This window comes from Oncorhynchus kisutch, linkage group LG8 (genome assembly GCF_002021735.2).
Source record: "Oncorhynchus kisutch isolate 150728-3 linkage group LG8, Okis_V2, whole genome shotgun sequence".
In the NCBI taxonomy this organism is placed as follows: domain Eukaryota; kingdom Metazoa; phylum Chordata; class Actinopteri; order Salmoniformes; family Salmonidae; genus Oncorhynchus; species Oncorhynchus kisutch.
Genome location: NC_034181.2, coordinates 64,600,557 through 64,620,498, shown reverse-complemented (window position 1 = coordinate 64,620,498; position 19,942 = coordinate 64,600,557). Strand labels below are relative to the sequence as shown.

At 43.9% G+C, this 19,942-nt stretch overlaps 1 protein-coding gene across 1 annotated transcript; it reads right to left on the bottom strand.

Moving 5' to 3' along the window:
• Positions 1-13,041: 13,041 nt before the first annotated feature.
• Positions 13,042-19,695, bottom strand: LOC109895002 (synaptotagmin-4-like). Its single transcript, XM_020488659.2, has 5 exons — positions 19,585-19,695; positions 16,923-17,941; positions 15,498-15,672; positions 14,988-15,154; positions 13,042-14,732 (listed from the first exon to the last, which is right to left on the bottom strand). Exons 1-5 carry the CDS (start codon positions 19,637-19,639, stop codon positions 14,583-14,585), a joined length of 1,566 nt encoding a protein of 521 aa, XP_020344248.2. The 5' UTR covers positions 19,640-19,695; the 3' UTR covers positions 13,042-14,582.
• Between the last annotated feature and the right edge of the window lie 247 nt (positions 19,696-19,942).

Below are 19,942 nucleotides of genomic sequence, written 5' to 3'. Positions count from 1 at the left end.
TAAATTAGGTTCAACTACTACTAAGCTACAGCAAACTGTGATGAAATTTCTTGTAGTAGTTCACTACTAACCAAAACTGGCTATTTCAGTATGACAAAGACAGTTCAGGGAAATCATATTTGTGAATCATTAGGACAATCATGGAATGTTCTTATCTGGACCTCACCCCTCGACCCCTATTTGGAGCATGATTTTAACGTCAGTTTATAGCCATGACAGGCAGATTCTCCTTGGCTTTGGGGGGTAAGACGAGTTTTCTGTGTTGGCTTTTCCTCGGCCCACTTGGTGTCATTTGTCTGAGGCCATCCATGCACTTATGTCAATCCACCCACGTTGTTAGTGACCCTAACTTCTACCCTACAGAGCCCAGGGTCCACCATGTGCACTAGTCAGAGCTGTGAGGTCACTCTGGGGAGACATTTCAACAAGAAACCAGGCATCTGCAAGAGATTTATTCATTTACCAGACCATCCGAAAGAATGTTCCCATTTCAAATCTATTGAGATGAGAATCTGTTGGACAGGCGTCAGATAAGCTGGATGCGGGTGTTAAGGTTCTTTAAGACACGTGGGGCCGGGGTTAGACGGGTCAGAGATATTTTTGCCTTATTTTTGGAATGTAGAGGCTAATGCAATTAAGTCACAGAGATGAAGTCCTCCATTCCCCGACGGTGAGTACTGAGAACGGCCTGAATCACCTGCCTGCATTTTTCACATCTGGATATTAGATTTATTTGTTTATTTGGATCCCCATTAGCTTTTGCTGATGCAGCACCTACTCTTCCTGGTGTCCACAAAAACACAACACATGACAAGTAACAAAACACTGATAGACAACGACGTTCACACAAATTTCAAATACAACAACATACAAACAATACACCAAAATGTGTGTGTCCCCACCGCCGTTCCATGAACTGTTGTTTAACCTGTTTTTTTTAAAGGTCATTTTGCGGTTTGCTTGAATAATTGGAGATGGAAGTGAGTTCCATAGCTCTGTATAATACTGTATGTTGCCATGAATTAGTTTTGGACATGGGGACGGTGAAGAAACGCCTGGTAGCATGTCATATGGGGACATGTTCCGGGTAGCCTCCGAATAATATCGATTTATACGCTGAATCGGTGAGTGAGTTTATAAGGAAGTGCATATGAGATGTTGTAGCCACTGTGACTATTAAAACCTACCCTAACCAGAAACCGTGGATAGATGGCGGCATTCGTGCAAAACTGAAAGCGCGAACCACCGCATTTAACCATGGAAAGGTGACTGGGATTATGGCCGAATAAAAACTGTAGTTATTCCCTCTGCAAGGCAATGAAACAAGCGAAATGTCAGTACAAAAAGTGGAGTCGTAATTCAACGGCTCAGACACGAGCCGTATGTGGCAGGGTCTACAGTCTATCACGGACTACAAAAACAAAACCATCCACATCATGGACACAGACGTCTTGCTTCCAGACTAACTAAACACCTTCTTTGCCCGCATTGATGATATTACAGTGCCACCGACGCGGCCCACTACCAAGGACTGTGTGCTCTCCTTCTCTGTGGCCGACATGAGTAAGACATTTAAACTGTTAACCCTCACAAGGCTGCCGGCCCAGACGGTATCCCTAGCCGCGTCCTCAGAGCATGCGCAGACCAGATGGCTGGTGTGTTTACGGACATATTCAATATTTACTTATCCAAGTCTGCTGTCCCCACATGCTTCACATGTTCTCTATGTTCAGTTAAGGGCAAGGTGTGCTGCTCTATTTTGAGCCAGCTGCATCTTTGCTAGATACACTACATGGCCAAGCGTATGTGGACACCAGCTCGTCGAACGTCTCATTACAAATAAAATCATGGGCATTAAGATGGAGTTGGTCCCCCTTTTGCTGCTATAACAGCCTCCACTCTTCTGGGAAGGCTTTCCACTAGATGTAGTAACATTGCTGTGCGGACTTGCTTCCATTCAGCCACGAGCATTAATTAGGTCAGGCACTGATGTTGGGCGATTAGGCCTGGCTCGCTTCGATGGGGTGGAGGTCAGGGCTCTGTGCAGGCCAGACAAGTTCTCCCACACCAATCTCGACAAACCATTTCTATATGGACCTCGCTTTGTGCACGGGGGCATTGTCATGCTGAAACAGGAAAGGGCCTTCCCCAAACTGTTGCCACAAAGAAACATATAGAATGTCATTGTATGCTGTAGCGTTAAGATCTCCCTTCATTAGAACTAAGGTGCCTACCCCGAACCATTTAAAACGGAACCAGACCATTATTCCTTCTCCACCAATCTTTACAGTTGGCACTATGCATTGGGGCAGGTATCAATCAATCAATCAAATGTATTTATATAGCCCTTCGTACATCAGCTGATATCTCAAAGTGCTGTACAGAAACCCAGCCTAAAACCCCAAACAGCAAGCAATGCAGGTGTAGAAGCACGGTGGCTAGGAAAAACTCCCTAGAAAGGCCAAAACCTAGGAAGAAACCTAGAGAGGAACCAGGCTATGTGGGGTGGCCAGTCCTCTTCTGGCTGTGCCGGGTGGAGATTATAACAGAACATGGCCAAGATGTTCAAATGTTCATAAATGACCAGCATGGTCGTATAATAATAAGGCAGAACAGTTGAAACTGGAGCAGCAGCACGGCCAGGTGGACTGGGGACAGCAAGTAGTCATCATGTCAGGTAGTCCTGGGGCATGGTCCTAGGGCTCAGGTCCTCCGAGAGAGAGAAAGAAAGAGAGAATTAGAGAGAGCATATGTGGGGTGGCCAGTCCTCTTCTGGCTGTGCCGGGTGGAGATTATAACAGAACATGGCCAAGATGTTCAAATGTTCATAAATTACCAGCATGGTCGAATAATAATAAGGCAGAACAGTTGAAACTGGAGCAGCAGCACGGTCAGGTGGACTGAGGACAGCAAGGAGTCATCATGTCAGGTAGTCCTGTGGCATGGTCCTAGGGCTCAGGTCCTCCGAGAGAGAGAAAGAAAGAGAGAAGGAGAGAATTAGAGAACGCACACTTAGATTCACACAGGACACCGAATAGGACAGGAGAAGTACTCCAGATATAACAAACTGACCCTAGCCCCCTGACACATAAACTACTGCAGCATAAATACTGGAGGCTGAGACAGGAGGGGTCAGGAGACCGTAGCGTTCTCCTGGCATCCCCCAAACCCAGATTTGTCCGTTGAACTGCCAGATGGTGAAGCGTGATTCATCACTCCAGAGAACGTGTTTCCACTGCTCCAGAGTCCAATGGTGGCAATCTTTACAACCCCCAAGCCGACAGTTGGCATTGCTGTTTCCATAGCTGTTTCCATGGCTGCTCCGCCATGGAAACTTATTTCATGAAGCTCCCGATGAACAGTTCGCGGCTGAGACGTTGTTGCTCCTAGACGTTTCCACTTCACAAAAACAGCTCTTACAGTTGACCGGGACAGCACTAGCAGGGCAGAAATTTGGCAAACTGACTTGTTAGAAAGGTGGCATCCTATGACGCTGCCAGGTTAAAAGTCACTGAGCTCTTCAGTAAGGCCATTCTATTGCCAATGTTTGTCTATGGAGATTGCATGGCTGTGTGCTTGATTATATACACCTGTCAGCAAAGGGTGTAGCTGAAATAGCCAAATCCAATAACTTTTAACTGGATAAACGTTAGCAGCAAATCTACACTGCTCAAAAAAATAAAGGGAACACTAAAATAACACATCCTAGATCTGAATGAATGAAATATTCTTATTAAATCTTTTTTTCTTTACATAGTTGAATGTGCTGACTACAAAATCACACAAAAATCTAATTTATCAACCCATGGAGGTCTGGATTTGGAGTCACACTTAAAATTAAAGTGGAAAACCACACTACAGGCTGATCCAACTTTGATGTAATGTCCTTAAAACAAGTCAAAATGAGGCTCGGTAGTGTGTGTGGCCTCCACGTGCCTGTATGACCTCCCTACAACGCCTGGGCATGCTCCTGATGAGGTAGCGGATGGTCTCCTGAGGGCTCTCCTCCCAGACCCGGACTAAATCATTCGCCAACTCCTGGACAGTCTGTGGTGCAACGTGGCGTTGGTGGATGGAGCGAGACATGATGTCCCAGATGTGCTCAATTGGATTCAGGTCTGGGGAACGGGCGGGCCAGTCCATAGCATCAATGCCTTCCTCTTGCAGAAACTGCTGACATACTCCAGCCACATGAGGTGGCATTGCTAGCATTGTCTTGCATTAGGAGAAACCCAGGGCCAACCGCACCAGCATATGGTCTCACAAGGGGTCTGAGGATCTCATCTTGCTACCTAATGGCAGTCAGGCTACCTCTGGTGAGCACATGGAGGGCTGTGCGGTCCCCCAAAGAAATGCCACACCACACCATGACTGACCCACCGCCAAACCGGTCATGCTGGAGGATGTTGCAGGCAGCAGAACGTTCTCCACGGCGTCTCCAGACTCTGTCATGTCTGTCACGTGCTCAGTGTGAACCTGCTTTCATCTGTGAAGAGCACAGGGCGCCAGTGGCGAATTTGCCAATCTTGGTGTTCTCTGGCAAATGCCAAACGTCCTGCATGGTGTTGGGCTGTAAGCACAACCCCCACCTGTGGACGTCGGGCCCTCATACCACCCTCATGGAGTCTGTTTCTGACCGTTTGAGCAGTCACGTGCACATTTGTGGCCTGCTGGAGGTCATTTGGCAGGGCTCTGGCAGTGCTCCTCCTGCTCCTCCTTGCACAAAAGCGGAGGTAGCGGTCCTGCTGCTGGGTTGTTGCCTACGGCCTCCTCCACGTCTCCTGATGTACTGGCCTGTCTCCTGGTAGCGCCTCCATGTTCTGGACACTACGCTGACAGACACAGCAAACCTTCTTGCCACAGCTCGCATTGATGTTCCATCCTGGATGCGCTGCACTACCTGAGCCACTTGTGTGGGTTGTAGACTCCGTCTCATGCTACCACTAGAGTGAAAGCACCGCCAGCATTCAAAAGTGACCAAAACATCAGCCAGGAAGCATAGGAACTGAGAAGTGGTCTGTGGTTACCACCTGCAGAACCACTCCTTTATTGGGGGTGTCTTGCTAATTGCCTATAATTTCCACCTGTTGTCTATTCCATTTGCACAACAGCATGTGAAATGTATTGTAAATCAAGTGGACAGTTTGATTTCACAGAAGTGTGATTGACTTGGAGTTACATTGTGTTGTTTAAGTGTTCCCTTTATTTTTTTGAGCAGTGTATTAATATTCAAAAGCAATTAAACATTGGGTCCAAAAACGGTGTTGTAAAACATTATTTAAGGAAGTACATGTTTGTGTGTAGTGGTGTTTGTCCATTTACTGCTGGATCCCATCAGTCATTGTGTTCAGGACAAAAATAGAAAAGTTTACGGAAAAAGTTAAGCTCGCAGGGACCCAGCAATCTGATTCAAACATCATCATTGTGAAAGACAAAGCCTTGAAGTATATTATTTGAATGATGGTCAATCATACAAACAAACCATGCCATAAATGGAGCTGGTGTAACTTGTTGCATTATCTTTTGATGTGCCACATTCCAGGTTGATGTGACAACGAGATCTGGAATTTCAGTTTCTGAGTGAGAGCACAGGCCTGTATTTTTATGTGTTGTCTGTTGCCCAAGCTGGTGCAGGTCCCTATCTCCATTGATGGCCTTGACTGGCGTGTGGTAGTAGTAGTTGTCAGATTGGTGCATTGGATGCCTGTCATTGTTGTCAATCCTGACCCTCTGGCCTTGGGATGAACTATATGTTCCCGTAGAATATGGCAAAAAGTACTGCGTTTTGCCCCGTGATGTCAAGGCCCCCATTGGGAGCATGGATGCTGGCTGCGGCTGATGCCCACATATGATAGTTTCAGATAGTTTAACAGTCCTTCTCTGTTACCGCTGACTCCAGACGGGAAGGAGGAGACGCTCCAGTGAAGAGAGGGGGCAGAAAGGTGTGTATGAGGGCGCCTCCCCTGTCAGATGCCAAGAACACAGTGATGTTATTGTCCCGTCTTCCCATTCTTGATAAAGAGACCTGGGCCCTGCATGTCATGTGTGCAGCTTAAATGATGCATCATTGTAGCTGTCCATGGTTTATGAGAACTAGCAACTTTGTCAACATGCTTTTTAACTGATGCCTGGGATACAGTAGTTTGGGGAACTTACCATATATCTTTTCTGTTTGAAGCACAAGCAATAATTCAAGTCTCAAAAGCAACATTGGTGTCCCTTAGATTTCAGAGGGTCTGGGAATAGGTCATGAGATGGTTGCAAATAATACCGAGCATTTTTCTATTTGACCAATTTGAACATAAAAGCAAGAGGTTTGTTTTCCAATAATTATTAATGGCCAAGATACATTTTAGAGGACTCATATTTCAGACATGGCCGACATGAGCAACAGAGTGGCCGTAGGATAGACTTATATAATTAAAGTGGAATAGCCATCAACAGTCACAAAATGTAAACCTCAGTCTGTATCCATTTGAGTCTGTCTGATCTCATCCATCAACCCAGTGATTTATAACACTTGCCATCACATGACACAAATCCCTTTGCTACCTTCAGTGAACACAAACCATGTTCTGACCATTGTCTTATTTAGATTCCATGTTGTACTGAGCCTGGTGCTTGCTTATCTGTGCCAATCATGACACCTAGTGGTCACAAAGCCTCACAGATCATTTATATTCATGGAGTCGTAGCAAGAAATGCTTTTCACCAACATTTATTTTTATTTTTACAATCACACATTTATGTATAGTTACCGCTCACTTTCAGACAGAAGTTAATCATATTCATGAATCATATTCATGATTAACCAATAACAGTTAGGCGCAGTTAGGCGCAGCTACCTGGAGTTAGAGTTGAACTGGGGTGTGGACATGAAGCTAGGATTAGGGTTAGCTTTACGGTGGAGCTTGTGGTTGAAGCTAAGGTTAGGGTTGAACTGGGGCGTGGACATGAAACTAGGATTAGGGTTAGCTTTACGGTGGAGCTTGTGGTTGAAGCTAAGGTTAGGGTTGAACTGGGGTGTGGACATGAAGCTAGGATTAGGGTTAGCTTTACGGTATAGCTTGTGGTTGAGGCTAAGGTTAGGGTTGAACTGGGGTGTGGACATGAAGCTAGGATTAGGGTTAGCTTTACGGTGGAGCTTGTGGTTGAGGCTAAGGTTAGGGTTGAACTGGGGTGTGGACATGATGCTAGGGTTAGAGTTAGGGTTGTGATTGAGGCTAGGGCTAGGGGATCCAACAGAATCCAAGTTATCTAGATTCTACTGTATTGTGCAGAGGTAACGTTTCTGACTCTGGACCACACATACCCCCATGGTGACGGGATTTCGAGACCTTTTGTCTTTATCCCTACTACTACTATCTGTATTTTCCGCGGTCTCTTTTATAAAATAGTACAATACTTACTGTAAGGAGGTCAGTAAATAATAATCATAATATTTTTCCATTTAAAAAAAGGGGGATATTCTGTGTGATCTGATCTGTACACCCACTTCCCCCTCACAAAACATGTCATAACATTTTTTGGGGGCAATTCTATCCAAAACAATACATAAAGATCAATATATGGGCAATTGTGAGTTATTGTGACATATGTTGTGGATTACACTAAATCAGGGTTTGGCCCGCAAGAGATTTTATATAAAAATAAATATTGAAAACTTTTTTTTGTGGTTGTTTTTTGGAAATGATTATTTGGGGTTTAAAAAAAAAGACAATTTCGAAATCCTGATGTGGCCCTCAAACCAAAAACTTTGCCCACTCCTGCTGTAAGTGATGGCAGCTGGAACCTAATTTTCTCTTTGTAGATGGCTTTGTTCTTTAAAGAACACTTACTGGCTGATATACTCTGATCAGTTCTCCCTCAATCCTCTGGCTGTCATCAGAGTCCTACCTTCGATCTACAGGGAGAGGCTACCTGTCTACCTGTCTACCTGTCGCCCAACCTGTCTTTGACCTCCTCAGGCTATATGTCACCATGTATTAGTCATAATCACTCTTTCTACTGTCTGGCAGAGTCATTCCATGTACAAGCACATCATTGAGACAGAGGGGCTGCCTGTCATACAGTATGTCTATACACTAAACTTGTGTGATTTAGACATTAAACAGACTATTAAACATCTCTCCACTGCTCGACTCCAGAGAAATTGAATGCATACCAAAAAGGGCATGACTGAAAACTCATTGCATGCCCTATGAAAGTGACACAGATAACACAGTGCAAATAAATGTGTATGGAGAAGTTGCCAATTAGACTCGTATCACACCAAAGACACAGTAGATGCTTTTTGTCCCCTGTGCGTGTTTGTGCCGAGGTTGTGGAAGTTTGTGGGATGTAGTGATTGTCAAATAAGCATATTAGGGTTGTAAGACTGTCCCCACTCTGCAGTAAGAACAAAGCAAGCAGCATGCATCCATGATGTTGCAAAGAATATATATAAATAGTAAAGCACCCTTTGCTGGCTGTAACAGCCGTCCAATCAGTTGGCTGCTTGGTTTTAATAAACTGATGGAGAGAATTGTGTTTGAACAAATACAATGCTACTTTTTTTTAAAGGTTAACTACTGACTTTCAGCATGCATGTTTGGAAGGGCACTCAACTTGTACTGCACTGACTCAAATGACTGATGATTGGCTAAAATAAATGGATGGTAATATGGTAGTTGGAGGTGTACTGCTAGATTGCAGTGAAGCCTTTGATGTTATTGATCATCATTTGTTATTGAAAAAACTTGCTTGCTATGGATTTATAACACTTGCCATCACATGGTTGGAGAGTTACTTATCCAATAGAACTCAGAGAGTTCTTCTCTTACATCAGATATTTACAGTGCGGTATAACTCAGGGCAGTTGCCTTTGGCCATTACTCTTCTCTATTTGTGCAAATGATCTGGCACATAAAGCTAAAATTACTATGTATTCAGATGATTGCACAATGTACACATTAGCACATACAGCCAGTGAGCTCACAGAGACTGTTACCAAAGAGTTACAGTCAGTGTCAGAATGGATAATTAACAATAAACTGGTCCTAAATAAACCTAAAACCAAAAGCATTGTATTTGGTTCAAAGCATTCTCTTAGACCTAAACCTCAAATGGAGTTGTGCATAAATGGTGTGACCATTCAAGTTGAAGAAGCTGAACTCCTATGAGTACCATTGGATGATTAGTTATCATGGTCAAGTCATATTGACAATTTTTGTGAAGCTGGGGAGAGGTATGTCTGTTATAACAAGATGATCTGTGTTTTTGACACAAAGATCAACTGCGCTAGTTCTTCAGGCTTCGATTTTTGTCCAATCTTGATTCCTGTCCAATAATATTGTCAGATGCAGCAAAGACCTAGCAAAGCTGCAGCTGGCTCAAGACCAAGCAGCATGCCTTGCCCTTAACCAGTGGTGTGCATTCATGGATGCCAGTGGAAGTCAGGCTTCCCCAATAAATTCACAAAGAAAAATTATTATTATCTTTCGTCACTCTGTGTTTCAGAATTGTCCTTCAATTCACAAGAGGCTGAATATATCTCACTGGAGAAAGCTTCCGAGTGAGTGAAACAGCACCCCTCTGTCTCTGTATGTGTAGGCCATCTTTCTGATGCTGTCTGGTCAAAAAGAGAATGACTTTGCCTCCTGTAGTATCGAATGAAAGGGAAGACAGCAAGCATTTGGCCTCCCTTGATATAAAATAGTATAAAATAATAGACAATCAGCATTGAGCTCAACTGTGAATGGTCCTGGCATACCAAAATAAATTGGCTTCACACCAATCACATCACATCGAGAGTGTACGTCATTAACAGAAAGAACTTGAATTGTTGCATCTCTTTGTGTTGTTGTCCTCCAGTGGGTAGCTAGCTAGCTAAAATGGTCCCTTTGCTAAATTTGCCATGGATGGAGATAGGGATTTGGATTTGTGGTTTTACTTAATTCTCTGTACTGGCTAATCATTATAACAGCGATTCTGATCCAACCATTAATTCATACATTGTGCCCCTGGTCTGAGAGGTAAGTTCAATATGTAGCTATATGTAGAAGGCTAATGTTAGCTAACTAACGTTGCCCTTAAAGGAAGTTAGGCTAGCGAGCAAGCATTTTAGCCAGGTAGCCTAGGACAACAAAAAATAAAAGTGTGTACTTGTGAAAGAGAGGAGGTTGGCATTGGCGTTTCTCTACAAGTAGGGTGAGTCAACATGTTTTTCTACTTGCACACACGCACGCGCATACACCCACAGAAAACAGAACCATGGACAGCCACATCATATTTAGCTTACATTGATTGGGCTCAATTGTTTTTGGTATCTTTTAGTTGTCACTGTATTAAGCTAAGCCTAGGTGACTTGATGATGTTGAAATTGAAATGGTGCTGGAAAAGTGGAGGCAGCTCCTGTTTTCTTTGCGACTTGCTGTAACTCTCCGGGGTTGTAAATCAATAGTTGTTTAGTAGTCCGAAAATGTCGGAAACACTAACTCGCTTGACCATAGGTCGTGTAACTGTTTGTTACATGCAATATGCTTTGTGGACTTCACTGGACAACGGTTGCTCTCTGGTTTTGTGATGAAACACAAGGTGTGGTTGAATTGATTCTGCCTCTGTTGCATCTCATTGTCTCGGCCTTTGGCCTATATATCACAGTCGCAAAGCATATGAACTAACAGGTTATAGATCAAACAATGCAATTATCACAACACAGGTTTTAATATGGCATTTCTTTCTAGGTTGGCTTCCCCAGTGATTTTACCCATGCACCGCTACTGCCCTGAAATGCACACACAGAACTAACATCAACAACATGGATGATAGTATTTCATGGTTGAGGTTAGAGGAGAAATTGACTACTTCTCTTCTAGTTTTTTAAAGAAACATTTGTGTGTTGAAAATGCCTAACCGCTTGTATAATCTATCTGCATATACTTCAAACAGACATGTGTAATGAGCTGAAAACAAAGTCATTAAAAACAGACCCCTTTATTATTTTTTATCTTTTTAAACCAATTTCTTTATGTATTTGTCTTAATTAATCTAAATGGTATATTCTACATGCTTTAGCGTTAGTAGTACATCGGGCCAATAGATGGCGCTGTTGCGCTGTGTAGTTCAGAACAGCAAATTCTGGCCAAGCGCGCGCATCATTAATGAATAGATTAAGAGCCAGAACTTTGCAGACGTAAACTTGTGTCAGTTCTTTTTATTGTTACAGACCACCTCAGCTACAGACTGAGGCCAGTAACACATACATACCCCACCAGACACACAACTATAGGATTCTTTACGGTACATAAACCAAAAACTTTTTAATGCGTCGCCATGTCCTCATGGAATGCTCAACCATCAGAGGTGGCAGTTTTTTAAAATGTATTTTAGCTTTAAAAAAATATTTGAAAAACATATCATAGCACCTCTTTCTAAAGATCTAATTTAACTGTACTGTATATAATAATATGAATACGTATATATGAATAGAGTGTAAATATAATGTTTGCTGTCTCTTGGTGTCTTTCCTATATATAACTCTTCTGTACTTTGTTACGTATTTGTATGTTTTATGTGTACCCCAGGAAGAGTAGCTGTAACATCTGCAGTAGCTAATGGGGGTCCTAATATCCAAAACCAAAACTGTGGACCGCGTCCTCTACTATTCAGCCTAACTCTGTCTCCCCTGAGAGTCTCACTCACTGACCTTTACTTCCATCCACCAGCCTCTTTCTGGGGGGAGCAACCTCTCTTAAAAACAGCTGTCCCCTCAAGGTGAGTCACCTCCCTCTGTGTCTTTACCCGCCTTGCCAAGGATATTGATCTTCCCTTGCTCTGCTTTCGCTCATAACCATGATCAATAGGCGTGATGTCCGCAAGCAGTGAAAAGAATCATGTTCTGATTTTCACTGATGGCTAAACCTCCTGTCCACAATTGTAGAGTATGGTACAGCTCCAGCCGGTCTGTATTGCCTGTATGAGTCTGGCTAATGGACAGACAGCTACCAGGGACTGGATCCACAGCCTATTATGGTCACTCTAGAACTCAAAATTATGATAATTGGTGTGTTGCTATGGATAGATATGGGTGATGTTCGCAATGTGAGAGTACTGAAAGGTGGGCATGACGTACTGTATGTTATATGAGTGTGTTGACTCTTAGAGCACATGAATAACACATTTTATGAGCTAAATTTGAAGACATTTCCTTCTTTGCTGTCTGTTTTAATGGGTGAACCCTCTTGAGGGTGACAGTGACTTAGCCTTCAGCAACAGTTGATACTGGCTTGACAAATAAGCAGAGATATCCAAAACCTTTTGGAGGTATGTGCATTCCATGCTACTTTCTCAAATCCTGTGAATCTCTCTAATTTGACCATAATCCTGAAACCTGTACTCCTGTTTAGATGTAGTGCAGGCAAACAGTATGTTTCTACTGTGCAGGATCAGCAAGGGTTCACACAGGGAATGAGAACAGATGATCAAACACCCATTAAGATACCTTGTCTGGGAAAGTGGCAGATTAGAGAAATGTAAAAAATGAAACAATGTCATTGTGGTATCACGTGAAGGGCTTTCATAGAAATCACAGATCAAACCTTATCGCACTGTTTACATTGGCATGTTTTAGTTCTACTAGATTAAACCCATATAGAATGTATATTTTCTTCTAACTCTCAACTCCTACTCCATCATAGACCATTCAACAGTAAAGATGTCCTGTCTGTCACATTCAATATAAGTGCTGTATAAGTGATTGAGCTATAAATTGATATCCGGGACCATGATTTCAGTGACACATACAGTAGTAGAAAGGGCAGCAGTTACACAACGTGTGAAACCAGTGTGAAATGGCTAGCTAGTTAGCGGTGCACGCTAGTAGCATTTCAATCGGTGACGTCACCCACTCGGAGACCTTGAAGTACTTGTTTCCCTTGCTCTGCAAACATCATGGCTTTTGTGGAGCGATAGCTAACAATGGTTCGTGCGAAACAGTTGTTGATGTGTTCAGAGGGTCCCTGGTTCGAGCCCAGGTTGGAGCAAGTAGAGGGACGGCAGCAACACTGTTACATATGGATATTTATAACCATCAAAAGGGCATGCCATCAGAAATACATAAGAAACAACGGCAACAACTGAAGGTTGAGTTCTACATGTCTTTCCATATCAGCCATTTTACTCCACTAGTCAACAGTGGTATTTTTTTTGTAATAATGTTAGGTACATGTAATATTCTAGTGCATGGGACATATACTATCTATAAATATGACAGAACCTATGGTATCTTCATCACATCACTATCATTCAGAGACACATGTCAACTGTGAGAGCTTTCTCTGTTAAAAAGCAGAAATATGCAGTTTTAGCAAGACAAGACAGGCATCCATTTGTCAATGCTGATTAAAAGAATTGAAAGTCCCATGACAGAATGTGTACAGTATAAGTCCCTTAAAAAGCATGCCTACACAGTTACAGTCATCAATTGATGGCTGATTGATGTACACAAATGGCTTTTCAGACTCCTGTCTTCATGAAGGTGTTTGGAGGGCTTCTCTGGTACAGGCTTGATTATGTCCAGGTAAAGATATATGGTATGTAATGATTCAGGCCAACACCTATACAAGTACTGCACATATGTCTGTTATCATCCTGCCACAGTGGATGGTGGATGAGTAGTCCATGACAGAGTATAGCGCATGACGATCAATATCACTTTTTCAATCACGCTAATGTCTGGCAAAGATCCCAATCATGCAAGTAGCACAGACCACAACACAAACAAAGCAAACAGAGATCAATGCTGGGGACAAATACTGACACAGAACGTCACAGTAAACCACAACTAGAAGTGTTTTGGCCATGACTTAATAATCATTGACAGTAGAGCAAATTCAGACAATGGTCTTTAAAGCTGGAATCCTTAGTTGCTACACCCATTTTTGGACTTATAAATTAATGATACAGTATATACCCATTGATTCTTGAAAAATCTAACTTGGTAATGCCTCAATGAGCTTATTTCAACTGTCCTACTCCATCAGAACCCAAAATACAAGCTTATTTTACGTCAGTGTTTGTAAACAATGTAAATGTAAACAAACACTGTATAGCCTTAAAACATGGTTAAAACTATCATTTTGATATCATGGATGTTCAGTCGTGACTATGAATTTGAGAGCGGTTATCTTTCTCCAGGCTCATCCCTCAGCCTTTTACCAAAACACAGGTGGGTTGTCCGCTTTGCTGTTGTTTCAATTAAGGATTCCAGCTTTAAAGATGTGTGGGACTGACAGATTGTCCTCTATGATACAAACAGCACCAACACATAACACAAATCCATGCAACTCGTATCATACAGCAGTAGTGTCAGTCAGTCCTGTGGCCTGTATCTCACTGTTAGGGCAGTGTGGAACAGTAAGTATCAGATACTACAAGTCTAAAAGCAATGACGTCACAATATGTTTACAGGTGCCACCACTGATAGTCCATTTGCTGTTCGTCCTTTGTGCGTGTCCCATTAGTCTGGCAAGCCCTCTATCACCTGTCCTCTCTCCAGCAACGCCCTGACCCTCCTGACACAGGTAGAGGTCAGCTATAAAGTCCTAAAAGACTGCTGGTGTGATGGGGTGCCAGTGCGCTGTCTCCACCTGTCCCTGCCTGCACATGTCCCTCCAGTGTCCCTGTCCTGCCTCCGGGGCCTCGCAGCCAATCAACACACAGCCCAGCATGCTGCTCTTCGTGTAGAGCCGCCCCTGTTGAAAAGATAGATGTTTTGTTGGTTGCTCTCTGACCATATACAGTGAAGTAGTTTGAGACATGTCTTTTGTAGAAAAATAACATACAGATAGTTGTAAGATGCAAATGCACAGAATATACATTTGATGGAAGACTTGTAACATAATTGAGGATGTAATAAAAAACTGTGGACAAACAAGTAATTACATTATCTGTTATTACATTATCCGTGGTTGCACTCTCCTAATTCTTCACCACTGAGTCATTCCTACCTGCATGATGATGAACTCCAGAGCAAGAGGCAGCTGAGTGATGTCACCAACAGGCAGGTCAAAGAGAAAGGGAGCGTTCCACACAGCGTTGTGTCCCCCCGCCCCTTTGGTCTCCTTCGTACTGATCACCTTCCCATCCTGACGCAGGTTGATGACTACGTAGTGATCTGTAGGGACATGAGAGCAACAATCAATATGAAAAATGGAGAGAGAGAGAGAGAGCGAGAGAGAGAGGGGAAATGACAGGAGGCCCATCAGTATCTGTAATCTCATAAGGAGCTCAATCAGGGCTGCAGGGGCCTGGGAATATGACTGTGACTAAGGCTGGGACTGGATATGGGATTGTGAGGTTGAGGGCTTGACTGGGGTGGTTCTAAATAATGGCTCAGTGGCTTAAAGCATAGTGCCGGCAACACCAGAGTTGTGGTATTGATTCCTGCATGTGTATCACTGTCAATGTCGACAGTTCTGTATGTTGCTTGGGATGAAAGCTAAATGGACCTATCATACCTGCTGCTCCTGGCATCCGGGAGAGTTTGGCCAGGTTCTCAGCCTTGCGGACCATCACCTTGATGCGGTGGGCCAGTGTCTGGTACTGCAGCAGAATGAAGAGCTGACCCAGGGCCCGTGGAGCAGCACAGAGCGAACTCTTCCTACGACCCAACGTCTCCTGGGAACTCATACTCTGGGAGGGGAGAGGCTGAGTTAATAAGAAGAAGAGACGAGCACAATGTGTTGTTGTTTTATTAAGCACATGTTCTTCTTTGTGTCCTGAGGTAACTAAAGTAGAAAACACAGCGTAAAAAGAACGACATGTTGTTGCCACTAAATTATCATCCATAATGAAACTCATTAGTTGATTATTTAGAGCCGACAGCGCCCTGGGCCCAGACCTAGTGAGCATGCAGCTGTAAGCCTGCCTGTGTTTGTGAGACCAGTGGAGTCTAATGGGAGATCACCCAACAAGGGAGACATCACTTGCTCTGTCTCGGTCAGTATGTCCCATCAGGCTAAAGCATGACATTGCAGAGTCAAATGCTGAGTAACCTGTAAGTGGGCTGACGAACCCATTGATTCCGGATCTCAAACTAAAGTGACCATCCTGTCTGTATTCTGCACCAGCTCCAAACCCTGCCACATCAGTCCCTGGCCTCCCACATCATGTAAACAATAGTGTTATAATGCTAACAGGTTACAGTAATATGGCAACTTTCATCTGATCTCATTGCACCACTACAGTACCATTAGAGATCACAACTACATCCTCACACCACCTATCAGCTACCATCTCTCTACTTCTATTCGTTTTCTCATTGGGTGATAACTCATTGAGCTTCATACATGTACAGCATGCATGACATCTCTCTGTGCCTTGCAGCTGAGATCAGAGGTGCCTGCATGCTGCCACCCAGCCTCACGCAGAGATCCACTGATAAGACATGGTGTCTACATAATGTCCATTCATACATCACCATGCTCGCTCAGCCCAGCGCCTGAGGCCTAGCTCTCTCCCTCTCACCCACACCCTCGCCAGCTCAGGCTGTCAGTAATGCCTTCTGGCACAGCCGCCACAGCACCACAGAGGACACAGCCCACTGCTCACTGCACTCCACATGTTTGCTCTCCAGTCACAAACTACAATGTCACCATGTCCAACAACAGTGGAAAAGCTGCTAATGGCCCAGACCTTGTTCTGATTAGACTAGCCTGACACATTCCCTCATAGATAAAACACGATATGGACTATTCATAGCCCCAGTGTGTGTAGTTTTTCTGTGCTTAAAGTTAACTGAAAAAAAGTGGTCTAAGATGGTGGGGAGATAGATAGTGATTGTGAGGCTATAGTGCCCATAGAAATAGAATGACTATACAGTATATCTATCTTGTTGTTCTATTTCTATGATAGTGCCCTAGGCTTGTAAAATGACGTGTTACCTTTTTCAGCCTACTCCTGGTGGGAGTGAGCTCCCTGGTGTAGGGGACAGTTGTGTCTGGCTCCCAGTCCATCTCCCCACAAGGCATCTCCAGCTCCCCCAGCGCTGTCTCTCTCAGGCCTGAGAAGTCCCTGCTGAACACAGCCAGCCGGAGGGTGCAGGCACGGAGCTCCTCCACAGAGCCCACCTGTAGCACAAGGCTCTGGCACTGTATCTCTGGGCTGAGGCTAAGCCGCCGAGACGCCCCCTGCTGGGGTGAGGGGCAGAGCGGGGGCAGGCTGGCTCGTACGAACACCCCACTGCGCCGCCGTGCCGCCCCGGACAGGCCCATGATGTTGGTTGTCAGAGTGCCCCGTGCCGGGGAGAAGAGCAGGGAGAAGTGCAGGAGAGGAGCAGGCTTGGTGGGGATGGATAGGGAGCTGGAGCCGTACTGTGGCTGGGACAGCTCCCCCTGAAGGCCAGGAGACTGCATGACATTGCCAGGGCTGGTCAGGCGGCTCTGTTCGCTGTACAGGAAGTTGTCACCGGTCACGGTGCAGCGGCGTTCCAGCGCCCGACGGGTCTTGGAGACTAGGCCCAGTTTGGAGATAGAGGGCAGGGAGGCACGGCCATGGCCTGAAGGCTTGTAGTGGGAGGAGGAGGACACACTCGGGGTGCTGAGGCGACGCATGGGAAAGCAGGACCTGGGGGAGGACCTCAGCTGGGAGGAGGACGACCGGGGGCGAGGTTCAAAGGGCAGGGCGGTGAGGTCATCCTCAGAGGGGGAGGAGCTGCTATTCGGGGAGGGGAGGTCCAGGACATCCCCGTCTAGCTCCTCATACTGCTGCTTGATGGGTAAGGTGCCAGAGGAGGGGGTCAGGGACACGGTAACCCGTTCACAAGTGGCTGAGGAAGGGGATATTGCTGCCTCTTTGTCCTCTGGTGGATGATACTTCCCTCTCCGCCAACACAGTAGACAGCCCAGCACCAGGCAGAAGCAGAAGACTGCCAGACCCACTGCCAGCAGAATCTGCAGGTGGACTGGACACAGGAGGGGTTACGTTTCAATTACATTAGTGACTGAAAAACACAGAGAGTGAAAAAGAGAGCGAGAGAGAGGCCACCATCAATTTTCTCCTATTCATTATGAATCATTGAACATAATTCTATTTACCTTGTTTATTTGCCAATACAGCCCTTAATTTATTATGTTTCTACACCCGTCATCCATTATGAGATTAAACAGGAAATGTTTTGGGTCCTAATCCTAACTAATTGTCCTCTATTGGAAATGGAAATTATGGGCTTTGATTTAAACCAGAGCAGCAGACTGAACTGAATGCGGTGGAGTCACATTTCCTGCTTTCCTGAGGCTTAGTACATGTGTAGGAGGCGATATCAGCTCTCATCTCATCTCACTTGACTACAGATTTATAAGCAATGTAATTGGGACACCAAGGGATGTTACCCTATTACTTCTTTAGTGCACTACTTTTGATCAGGGCCCTAGTCAGAATCAATGCACTATAAAGAGAATAGGGTGCCATTTCAGACACCAAAAAGTAACTTGTCCTGTAACAAACACTTTGTGACAGACAGTCTCCGACTATGACTCATCCATCAGGCCCAATCTGTTTGATTGAGAATGAGAAGCTCTAAAAATATATATAAATATATATTCAAGGAGAATGTGAACCAGAGATCACTCTGATCAAGACTCACCAGGGCATGAGCCATTCAGAGACATTATCATGGCCAGATGGTGGATGGAAAAGATGAAGGCTCTCTACTGTGGACAGTGAGCCGATGATCCTTATCAGGAAAAATATTATTGCCTGGTGTAATTTATTGCACGGGTCCATTTTAGTCATTGCTGAAACACAGCCATCGATAAGACAGCTACTAGCCTAATATAGAAATTGTTATGCAGTCTGTTACCACAAATGAAATACAGTATGCTTCAAGCTAGTGTTATTAGACATTACAGGGTCAGGGATGATGTTGTTAGCCAGTTTACATACATCTCTAAAGTGAAGGCAATGCCTCTTATAAAGAACTGCGCCAGCTAATTCCTATGCTAATATGACTACAAGGAAATCTGTTGGTCTCTATAAATTCTAAAACAGAGAGCAACAGATTTCCTGTGTCTCTTTGCATTACATGGCCTGCTAAACCACTACATATCAAAAAGAGGCAGAAAAAGCCCAAATAAAATGAATACTATTTAATATATTATTTTATATAGCAACATGTATGCATTTATAACCAGATGTATATAAACTACACCAGAACATTTCCACTAGTCATTTTTAGCTTACACAATCGAATTTAAATGAAATCCATTAAAAGGTGTACCACATTGTTACTGTATTAGACGTCATCTTCATGCTGTTGGTATTTCCTGCTGTTTGCAACCTGTTGGTCCTCGATGTCTTCATCAAATAATATTTACAAAGCCACGTAAAATTGTGTATCTATTAGTATGCAAACTATGCACCACCTTAACAGAAGTTGAATTATAAATTAATAAATTGAGATCTGGTTTTCATAAAGTATTAAGCTTGTCATTTGTTTCCATCTTGAGATGAAGACAAGCAAATTCACAATAAGACATAATTCGTATCAATTTAACTTGAATTTCAAAGTACAACAGAACTGACCAAAATTATAATTACGTTTCTTACCTCCAAGAACATATTGCGTCATTTTTAAGATGTTATTTTTATATTCCACCGACATCAATGTGAACGCGGTTTGTGCGTGAGATCCATTCCCGCTTTATCCTGGGAATTTCCTTAGCACAGTGGGTCACTGCATTGACATGACAGACCGGCCCTTTAAGCCAATCAGAGGAGTCGGTGACTAAGCTTTTATTCCTATTCTATACGTGGGAGTCCGTGGGAGGATATGTTGGACTAAAAGTAAACCATTGCTGCTAATTAGCATCGTATATCTTGTTGACAATATTATCTAATACAAACGTAGCTTGATACAAAAAGCCAGATAAAGTTATTAATGAAGCATCATCTGACATTTTAAGAC